The 10,924-nt window shown below is 44.8% G+C and overlaps 1 protein-coding gene across 1 annotated transcript in view; it reads left to right on the top strand.

Annotated features, from left to right (window-relative positions):
• The first annotated feature begins 1,503 nt into the window (after nucleotides 1-1,503).
• The window catches only part of GCC2 (GRIP and coiled-coil domain containing 2), a 60,416-nt gene continuing 50,995 nt past the window's right edge, over nucleotides 1,504-10,924 (top strand). The window contains exons 1-5 of the mRNA XM_040975518.1: nucleotides 1,504-1,614; nucleotides 1,817-1,873; nucleotides 2,779-2,863; nucleotides 3,555-3,622; nucleotides 10,314-10,418. Of these exons, the coding sequence (XP_040831452.1) occupies nucleotides 1,555-1,614; nucleotides 1,817-1,873; nucleotides 2,779-2,863; nucleotides 3,555-3,622; nucleotides 10,314-10,418 (375 nt within the window). The 5' untranslated portion in view covers nucleotides 1,504-1,554. The remainder of the gene's footprint in view (nucleotides 1,615-1,816; nucleotides 1,874-2,778; nucleotides 2,864-3,554; nucleotides 3,623-10,313; nucleotides 10,419-10,924) is intronic.

Genomic DNA, 10,924 nt, shown 5'->3' with positions numbered 1-10,924 from the left:
ATCTGCTCACAGCATGTCTGCCGTAGACAGCGAACATTCCCGAACCCCAAGCCCAGACCAGCCCAAGATCTGCCCACTGCATGGCAGAGGTGAACAGAGCCAAAATCCCAAGCCTCAAGCCTAACCCAGCTTCAGTTCCCCTAGCCGCAGCCACGCAGCCACGCAGCCACACAGCCACGCAGCCACACAGGCAGGGAAGCAAAGCTCCCAAGCCCCTGGCTTAGATCCACTTGAGATCTGCCCCACTTGTCCGAAATTTCTAGTCCATAGGAAAGGTAACTTTCTAACAATGCCCTATGTGTACAGCAATAGATACTTTCTCAAGTCATCTCATTACAGAAAGATTTTAAGTTGTAAAACTCCTCCTATACATACTGTTACAAGTAACAGCCAACCCCGTGGTCAACTGGCTCACTTAATGAAAACTTACTAACTCATTATGGCTTAGCCTCCAGTTTTGACCAAGGCTACCTTACCTACATTAGTTATCTTAGCCAGTTTGTGCTCAGGCTGCCCTGTATCGTGGTGATCATTGTCTGCTAAGCAATCAAGTCTGCATGTTTCTTCCATCATGCTAAGTAAGAAAGAGAGTCCCCACTCTCACTGTATCTTAAGTTACCTGCCATTTGTGAAGCAATCCCAAGCAAACAAAACAGGGCTAGGGAGTTACAGGACACTGGCTTATCAAGAAACCATCAGCTATTGCTGACTTAGTACATACCGTGTGCTGCCTTTTCACATTCCATTGGCCACTTCAAAATACAGGGAACAGAGGACTTCAAATTGGTTGTGCAAAATGGAACTGAAGGAGTAGTTCATTTTGATGCAAAAATGTCTGAAATCCATGCATACTTCAAGTATTACTTTTAAATGCCATTTTCCATTCACTTCCTGAAGCCCGCTCGTATATTCTGGGTACTTTGTGCATGATGATGCAAAAAGGAAAGGTTTGAGGAAAGGTAGGGCGCCAGCAGACACGTGAGCAGTCACACAAGAAGGCTTCCTGAAGATGTGTACAGCCAGGCGGGCGCGGCCCCAGCGCTGGCATCCATCACAGGGCAGCCGTGTGGCTCCCGCAGCACAGGGTACCCCGTGGAGCCTCCTCGCAGGGCGCCAGGCTGTGCCACGCCGGCCTGAGAAGCCCACGCAGGCAGCCGTGCTCCCGCAGGTCTCGGGGTACACGCGCCTCAGCACAGGGCACCCCGTGGCGCCTCCTCGCCGGGCGCCATGCTGTGCCACGCGGGCCTGAGAAGCCCACGCACACCGAGGCTCTCCACACCGCCCACTGCCCGCAGTGTCAGGATGCTAGCGGCGGGGCCGGGGAGCCGCAGCCCCACGCCTCAGGAAACGCGCAACGCCTCTGCCCCACGCACTCCACGTCGCGCACAGGCGGAAGCGGAAGCACCGGCAGCCGTAGCCATGGAGACGCGGAGGGGCGGTACCTCTCGCAGGGCGCGACCCTTGACCGCCGGCCGAGGCTGCGTCAGAGGCGCCGGCCGGCGGAAGCGCTCGGGCGACGGATCGGTGGCCGCGGGCAGCCGGCGGGTGGTGACCATGGAGGGGCTGCCGTCCGGCGGGACGGGCGCCGAGCCTTCGGGGACTGCGGACTCGGAGGTGGGCAGGCGGTGGCAGGGCCGCGGGACTCGCGGAGCCCCGGCCCCGAGGGCGACAGCCCCCGCCCCCTTGGCTGGTCGCTCCGGGGGGCTGTCGTGCACCTGATGCCCGGGGGAGGTGTCCGCTCCCTGGGGTCCGCGCATCCCGGTTGGAATTTCGGGGTTTATGACACCTGTTTTTGTTGTTTTGTTTTGGTTGGCAGGATCCTGCTCCGGATGGGACGGCCGCGCCAGCCACTCCCGGGGGCGGCAAGTCCAGGGTGAGGAGCGGAGCGTCCTGGGGTTGCGGGCTGATGGGCTGCAAAGCGTGGGCAGCCCAAGGGGCAGAGCGTCCGGGCGGTTCTTGGGGTTCCTGATACGGAAAGACACGTTTTGTTGACTTCCTGATCCTGGTTAGCGCTGCCCAGAGATCCTGCAGTTGATCAAACATTACACAGAGCAATATAATGTGTGAAAACTTGGTTTGGGTGGAATACAGGGATGGAATCAGAGGACGCTGTTGTTTGGGCTCCACTTCCCACCCGAGAATCGGGTAACTTTATGGATCCTATATAATGTTTAGCATTCAATGATTCCGCAAGATAGAGATTTACTGCAAAAATCTGTTGCTTGTATACTGAGTTTTAGGCACTTGGCCAAGCACTCATTTTCTTTAAGCTTTATGATAACCGTGAACTAGAGGTGGTGGTTCCTCATTTACAGATGAAAGCAGTGAGCCCACAGAGGGAAATTTTCAAAAAGCTTCATTCTTCAACCGAAGCATTAACACCAGTGTGATTCGTGTTGTTGTCGCTGTGGTTGTACTGAAGCTTTTTGACGTGGCCCAAAACTCCTTTCACTGTCCAATAGAATGAAATGTTTTTATGGCTTCCGGGAATCTTCAGTAGCGTTAGTTCAAATCCCAGAATTTTAAAGTTAAATCAAAAACCTAGCAGCAGTGTTTTGTGAGGACATACGTGCTGTTTTTCTTTCCACAACTAATTTTTGCATCTTTATAATCTTAGTAGATGCGTAACTGATAATTACTGAGTTGAAGTTGTATTTAAGTGTTGTGGTGTTTGGTTCATGTGAAAATCTGTTTTTAAGCAGACAGTTTTGTTTCTTTAAGTGGTATGCTGCACATGTGGGTTCTAACAGGGTACTAACACGACTCCACATCTTTCAGCTGGAAACTTTGCCCAAGGAAGATCTCATCAAGTTTGCCAAGAAGCAGATGATGCTGATACAGAAAGCCAAGTCCAGGTGTACAGGTACTGGATCGGAATGACTGATCTTAACCACACTGTCTTTATAACTATTTAAAATGGTAGTTCCGTAATAGTACCTTAGCGAGTTTTGGTTTTCCAGAGATTCCAGATATATCTAGAGACTACTTTGTTAATTATCTTTTATTTCTGGCTGCAGTAGTTATTGAAATAAAATCAAAGAGGGGGATTGAAAAATGCGTGTTGAGCCCTTGCTATTCAAGCAGCTGATGGCAGATACAAATACTGCTTCCCCTTTGCCTCATCTTCCAAGTAATACGAGAATCAGTAATTATAAAATGTGATTACACACCTAATGCAAAGCTAGGTGTTCCTTTAAGATTGCATAGTGATATTTACAGCTAAATTAATAGGTCTGAGATTTGCTTCAACTTTAAGATGAATAAAAAAAGAGGAAGGAAAAAGTACAGGTTGGGGTGAAATCTATCCTGTCATAATTGCTAGAACAAGGTGGTGCATTCATGGGGATTGATTATACTGGTCTCTTTTTGAAGTTTTTGATAGTAAAAAGGAAAAGAAAATGTAACACTTGGCTGGATGGAACACTGTCTCACACTGTGTGCTTCTTCTGCCTTATAGATTCAGGTTTTTTGGGGGCGGTTGGCTTTTGGTTTTTTAATAATTTACCAGTTTTGTTCTCTGATTTCTAAGCTGGAATCTTTTGTTAATTGTTTAGAACTGGAAAAAGAAGTTGAAGAACTCAAATCAAAACCTACTGCTGGAGGAACTGATGATATTATTCAGGTAATAATAATTGTGAATATAGCTTTGTGTTTTATTCATTGAGAGGAAAGTGTAATGGTAAGCATGCAGGAGCTGTCAGCCTACCAGAGATTACCCGGCTCTGTGTCCCATTCTCCCACGCTTACTCCAGCTTTGGTTAAGTTCTAGCTTACTTTAAAAAGCCAGTTCATGCTATCTGGTTCCTTCCTGTCTGAAATGAGTCCTCTCTGCCCTGCTTCCCGTGTGTGCTCGGTTTCTGCCTTGCTCTTCCCCGTCCGCTCAGCCATCAGGACTCTGATGGCTTCTCGCCCTCTGGCCTCTCTGTACACGCACGCATGCGCACACACCCTCTGCGTCACTGTAAACCAGATCCCTTCCTGGGGTGGATTGGTGATGTCTCTGGTGTTCTCGCCCTCTGCCCTCTCTCTCTCTGCACACGCACGCATGCGCACACACCCTCTGCGTCTCTGTAAACCAGATCCCCTCCTGGGGTGGATTGGTGATGTCTGGTGTTCCTGCCTGACTTCACTGATGCTTTAACTGTCCCATTCTCTTTGTTGTCTGCGTGTATCAGTCACCAGGACCACTGTTGCTCTAGGTATTGCTGCAGTGCACCTCTTGTAGGGTTTTGACCCTAAGTAGGGCAGCAACCTCAGTTCTTGTCTCACAGGAAGGAATTTTCATGCAGACACAGTTTAGTTTTAACGCAAAATTTACTTGAAAAGCTGAGAAAAGGAGCTCCCGTCCTAGTGACGGGAGAGGGTTTTGAGATAGAAAGAACCCTTGCCCCTGCCTTAGTGGCATGAGGAAGAAAAAGAGAGATAACCTAGACCTGTGCCATAGTGGCAGGAGGAAAAGTGGAAAAGAAAGACCCATATCAGTGGTGGGGAAGGCATCTTTTCAAGGTTCATCTCAAAGGTGCTTCTCCATGAACAAAAGAGAATTCCTGGTTGCCATGGTACCTGGCCCTGGGACAAAGGGCCCAGAAAGGTGTCACCAGGCAACTTCCTTGGTCCCTTTCTAATGATAAAGAGGCCAGTCTGAGGCCCTCCCCCTTGGCCTCGGCGACAGACAGAACTGGGCTGACACTTCAGGTGGGGAATTGGTATGTTAATGTCACCTTTGTCTCTTGGGGAAGCATGTTCTTGATATGCTTAAATATGCACTTGTCTCCGGGAGAGACGTGCACTGGTGAATCCAAGACATGGTGGGGAAAATACCCTTTTGTATTTGAGGGAAAAAAAATGATGACTTGGGGACCCAGAATACCCTAAGTGCCTACCCCTCTAACCCCTCTCCCATGCACTCTTCCCAGTCTAACCCCTCTCCCATGCCCTCTTCGCATCCGCTGATGTGGCTTCCTCTGCTGTCTGGGGCCCGTGCGTCTCTGCAGTCTCTCGGGCAGGTTGTGCTTGTCCTAGGCCTGCTGCACAGTTCTGGAGCTGACTTCCGTAACGATCCTCTGACTTTCTTCAGCTCTTTGTTGTATTGGACTTCCTTGGTTATTAACCTTCTAATTTTGGGAGCGCGTGCTCTTCCGTGGATTCCTAAAAATGAACCCAAAAGAGATTTTTGTCTTGCACTTGAAATTGCCTTTGTTCTGTTATCATGCTTAAGTGATAACTGTATTGGGTATAGAGCTCTTAAGTGTCTCTATATCTGTTAAATATTTGTATGATTTTGCAGAAATAGTTCAAAGGGAGGCAGTTCTAGGTCAACCTGGATGCCGTCAGCACCTTGACCTTTTTTTGGGCACCTGCATCCTCTCTCTTCCTGGGCGTGTCTGTCTGTCTGTGGAAGAAGTAGGCGAAGAGGGAAGGGCTGATGATGGAGAATATGCCACGGAACTTCCTCAGCTGCTCATCTAGAATTTTATGTTTACTTTCTGGCTTTGTTTTGCCCAAGAAATGTCACTTTGCTACCATTACACTGAAACTTTTATGTTGATGCTAAACTGAGTTACTTTTTTTTTTTTGAGAATCAGAAGCCAGAAATCCCCCATTCCTTGGTTCACTGGCCAGATGCCTGAAGCAGCTGGGGGCTGAGTGAGGCTGAGCTGGGAGCTGGAATCTTAATTGCCTTCTTCTGTTATCACGCTTACGTGATAGCTGTAATGTGACATAGAAGTCTAGATTTTTTCTGTGTCTGTTTTGGTTCTGTTACACAATAGAAGGGTGTTTTTTGGTTTTTTTTTTTAATATTATTTTACAGAAGTAGTTCAGAGGTTAGCACTTCTAGAAGTAATGTGGACAAGAAAGGCTCTGTTACTTGAGCTCTTGTCACCTTCTGTGCCTTAGAGTTTGCGTTAGCGGAAGCCAGAGTCACGAGCAGAGTCAGATCTGAAACCCAGGCACACCAGTACGGGTTGGAGGCATCCCAAACCGAATCTTGAACCACTACACCCAACTCTAATCCTCAGATGCTTAATTCCAGTGAACTCATTGAAATCTGAATGTTTGGGGCCAGTGCTGTGGTGTAGCAATGAAGCTGGCATCAGAGGTGCCATGTGGGTGCTAGTTTGAGTAGCAGCTACCCTGTTTCCCATCCAGCTCTCTGCTAATGTGCCTGGAAAAGCAGAGCAGGCTGTCCCAAACGCTTGGGATCCTGCACCCAGCTGGGATACCTTGATGAAACTCCTGGCTCCTTGCTTCGGACAGGCCCAGCTCCTTCCATTGTGGCCATGAGCCAGCATGTTCTGTTAAGTTCCTGAGAAACTATGTTTATTCATTTTTCTATGTAGCTCAGATGCTACCAGTTTCTCATACCCAACTTAGCCAAGTGTCCTTTGAAAGCTTTTTTTTTTTTCATTTTAGTTTTAACTTCATTAAAAGGGTATCATGTTTATATTAGGACTTTTTTTTACTTTTTTTCCCCCCTGTGTCATTGTATGTCACCATTGATGTTAACTTGTTCGTTCGTGGACTGTACTGTTGAAGGTCACTGCGGTTGTGCCAAGGTTGATGCATCAGAATACAGAGCGCTAAAATTATCATAGATACCTTCTCTGTAAATTGTACAAAGATTCTCATCGGTAACTAAAGGGGCTTACATCAGAAGTTACAAGTTCAATTTCAGAAGATAGCATCATACCGTTTTATAAAGTTTTTGAAATAATGTACACTTTCATCAGCAATGGATTCATATACGCTCAAGCCACTCAGCATAAGGCATCCATTTTAATTTTTGCAAATCAAATGGTTGTAAATCTTTTTTAAAAATAAATAAATCTTTAAAAAAAACTTTTTTAAAGATTTATTTACTTTTATTGCAAAGTCAGATATATAGAGAGAGGAGGAGAGACAGGAAGATCTTCTGTCTGATGATTCACTCCCCAAGTGAGCACAACGGCCGATGCTATGCCAGTCCGAAGCCAGGAGCCCCTCCCGGGTCTCCCACACAGGTGCAGGGTCCCAAAGCTTTGGGCCATCCTCGACTGCTTTCCCAGGCCACAGGCAGGGAGCTGGATGGGAAGTGGAGCTGCCGGGATTAGAACTGGCGCCCATATGGGATGCTGACATTGTAACAGGTAGGCCCCTACTTAGTGGATCTTGAAACGAAAAGTCTTGGTTTAATATTGTCAGAGGTTTATCCTTTTAATGAATTAGTCATTTATTTTGAGAGAAATGGACAGCTCTTTTATCCACTACTTCATTCCCAAAAGGGCCACAGTGACCAGTACTGGGCCGGGTTAAAGCCAGGAGCCCTGACGTGTGGTTTTCCCACATATGTGGAAGCGGTCCAGACACTTGGGCCGTCTTCCACTGCGTCTCTCAGATCATTAGCAGGGAGCAAGGTGAGAAGTGGAGCAGGTGGGACACGAACCAGTGCCGACTTCACAGCCAGTCGCTCTTCTGTTTGCCAACATGTCAGCCATTTTTTTTTTAATCAGTATTTTTACTTATACTTTTTAAAGGAATCTTTCACAAACCTAATGTGAAGATATTAAGGTTGTATGTTTTTCATTTATGTCTAAATCCTTCTGCAGTTGATTTCTTTATTCATAAAGTATAACATCCTTTTTTAAAAATATATTTATTTATTTATTGCAAAGTCAGATATACAGAGAGAAAGAGAGGAAGATCTTCCATCCGATGATTCACTCCCCAAGTGATTGCAACGGCCGATGCTATGCCGATCCTAAGCCAGGATCCAGGAACTTCTTCCGGGTCTCCCACACAGGTGCAGGGTCCCAAAGCTTTTGGCTGTCCTTGACTGCTTTCCCAGGCCACAAGCAGGGAGCTGGATGGGAAGTGGAGCTTCCAGGATTAGAACCGGCGCCCACATGGGATCCCGGTGTGTTCAAGGAGAGGACTTTAACCACTAGGCCACACCGCCGGGCCCTATAACATCCTTTTTAAAGTAAATAACTTTTCCAGCCTTTGAAAAGGTCTTTCTTCAATAACCAAACATTATAGTTCAAATCATACATGAGTCAATTACTGGATTCCTTTTCTTCTGCTTCCTGTTGGTTGTCTGTGGCTCGGCCAGCACCGTATCATCCTCACTTTGCTGTAGCTTTTTGGCACATCCCAACAGCTGGTGGAGCAAGTCCTCCATCTGTTTTTAAAAGTATCCTGGCTGATTTTAAACTTTTGTGTATAAACAGTCATAACCTCTGTAGATAGCTTTTCCTGCTTTGTAAACTTTATGGCACATATATCTCAAACCTTCATTGGCTGGAAAATTTGATATGAAGATAGTAATAGAGAACTTTTTGTTTTTTTTTTGGTGTTTGCATTTAGAGTTGTGGTAAAATGGGGCTTTGCTTTTTCCTTTTTGTAAAACACTGGGATGTTGGCTTCAGTTACGCTGATTTAAGAGGAGAACATGGGAATTACTCTTGCTCCTGTCTGGACAGGTTCATGTGGAATGGTTATAATCTGTCCACCCTTCAAAAATTGGGTAGACCCCACCTATGAAATCATTTCTTTCCTTGGATGGACTGGTTTTAACTGCTGGTTTGATTTTCTTGTGTGTTTTTATAGCCGTATGCTTTGTAACTTCTTTTTTGGGGTCAGCAGAGCTTTTTTAAGAATGCAATTTAATTTATTTTAAAATGTTATGGAGTGGGTAGGGAGAGAATCTTCCATCTGCCAGTTTACTCCTTAGATGGCTACAGTAGGCTCTACCAGACCGAAGCCAGGAGCCAGAAGAATGTTCTGGTCTTACACATGGACCCAAGAGCCCAGGCACTCGAGCTGCCTTCTACTGCTTTTCCAGGAGCATTACGAGGGAACTGATCAGAACTAGAACAGCTGGGAGTCAAACTGATACCCGTATGAGTTGTTGGCACTGCAGGCAGAGGTTTCACCTACTGTGTCACAACACCAGTCCCTATATTTTTAGTTTTGGTTTTGGTTATAATGTGGCTCTGGCTTCTCTTGATAAGTTTTGCTGAATGTTACGTAGTTTGTTAATTTTTTTTTTTTCAACTAACTGACTTTGGCTCATGTATGTTTTCCATTTCATTAACTTCTTCTCCCATCAGTTTCATCAAGAGAATAAATCTGTTTTCCACTATTTGTTGTAGATTCTGGTGGCTCTATTCTCATTGTTGCCCAGTTCCTGATTTTTTTTTTAACTTAAGAAGGCATTATTGTAGTCAAAATTTGGTTGGAATCAGCCAAGATGTCCATCATCAGATCAATGGATAAGGAAAATGTGGTACATATACACAATGGAATATTATTCAGCTTTAAAAAAATGAAATTCTGCCATTTGCATCAAAATGAATGCAACTGGAGGAAATTATATTGGGTAAAATAAGCTCAACACAGAAAGACAAATACTGCATGTTCTGCCTTATATATAGAAGTTAACATTTGGGCCTGCCTGGTGTGGTAACCTAGTGGCTAAAGTACTTGCCTTGCATGAACTGGGGTCCTGTATGGCTTCTGGTTTGTATCCCGGCTGCTCTGCTTCTCATCTAGCTCCTTGCTTGTGACCTGGGAAAGAAGTCAAGGCTAGCCCAAAGTCTTGAGATCCTGCACCCACATGGGAGACCCAGAATAAGTTCCTGGCACCTGGCTTCAGATCAGCTCAGTTCCAGCCATTGGGGCCACTTTGCGAGTGTGAACCAGAAGATGGAAGATCTTTCTCTCTGTATCTCCTCTCTCTAAATCTGCCCTTCTAATAAAAATAAATCTTAAAAAGAAAAAACAAAACTGAAAGTTACATAAAAGAAAAAAATTGGTATGGCTAAAAATAGTTCTGTGAAACTTTTATACGTTTGTCAAAACTAGTTAAAAATGTTATATTACTATTTTTAATGATCTTATTACTTGAAAATTTACTGTATGGGTGAAATTGTCATTTTTTTCGTTCATTTTTTCTTAGCTGTCATCCATACTCCCAGTAAACTAGAATTGTTTTGCTTTTTACTTGTTAGACTTTTTCTTTGGTGGAGCAGTAAGCCTTTTTACTGTAATGTAGATTTAATAATATCTTATAAGCCAATAAAGAAGGAAGAGGGTAGGTCTCTGGTTAGAATTCTTTCTTTTCCTTTCAGTTCTAGTTTAATTTCCAGTTTGCTTTTCTAAGAGTGTTAAAATTTTTCATAGCCTAGTCTCTTTTTTTCCTTTTCTCTTTGTCCTCACTTTTATACTTGTAAAAGAACTATTCTTTCCCATGTCTGACAAATATGAGAATATACATGTGATCCACTCGGGATGTTTTTAACCTCAAAAACACAAATCATCTTGTTCCAAAACAGGCATTGACTGAACGTCTGGATGCTGTTCTTCTGGAAAAAGCTGAGAGTGAGCAGCAGTGTCTTTCTCTGAAGAAGGAAAATGTTAAAATGAAGCAAGAAGTTGAGGTAACACCTTCAAACACATCTAATTGTATTTCAACATCTCATGAGCAAAAACAAGCAGAAATTGGGATTTTACAAGAAAAGTAACCGAAGAGTGGGCAGGTGGCACAGTGATTGTGAAGCCCACACCGCATATTCAACGATTTTCTGGAACTCCAACCACTTGCTGCCTGTCTGACCTCTTGCTAGTTTACACTCTGAAATACAACAAGAAGCACAAATACTTGGGTCTGTAGCATCCACATATGAAATGTGAATTAAGTTGCAGGCTGCTGGCTTTGGTCTAGTCCGTTCCTGGCTGTTGGAGTCACTTGGAATATAAACCAGTGGCTGTGAGATCTCTCTGTCCATTTCTGCCTTTTCAATAAGATAAAAATATATATTTTTTTAAGTAAGAAGAAAAGTAGGCGAAATCACTCAACGACACAGGGACAATGCTAACATTTACAGTCTTCCTTAAAGCTGTGATCAGTCTTTCTTTAGTGAAAGTTCAGGGGGAGTTGACTTTC

The sequence above is a fragment of the Ochotona curzoniae genome, unplaced genomic scaffold, assembly GCF_017591425.1.
Source record: "Ochotona curzoniae isolate NIBS_2020 unplaced genomic scaffold, NIBS_Ocur_1.0 contig_2688, whole genome shotgun sequence".
Lineage (NCBI taxonomy): Eukaryota > Metazoa > Chordata > Mammalia > Lagomorpha > Ochotonidae > Ochotona > Ochotona curzoniae.
This window is presented reverse-complemented; position numbering and strand designations above follow the sequence as displayed.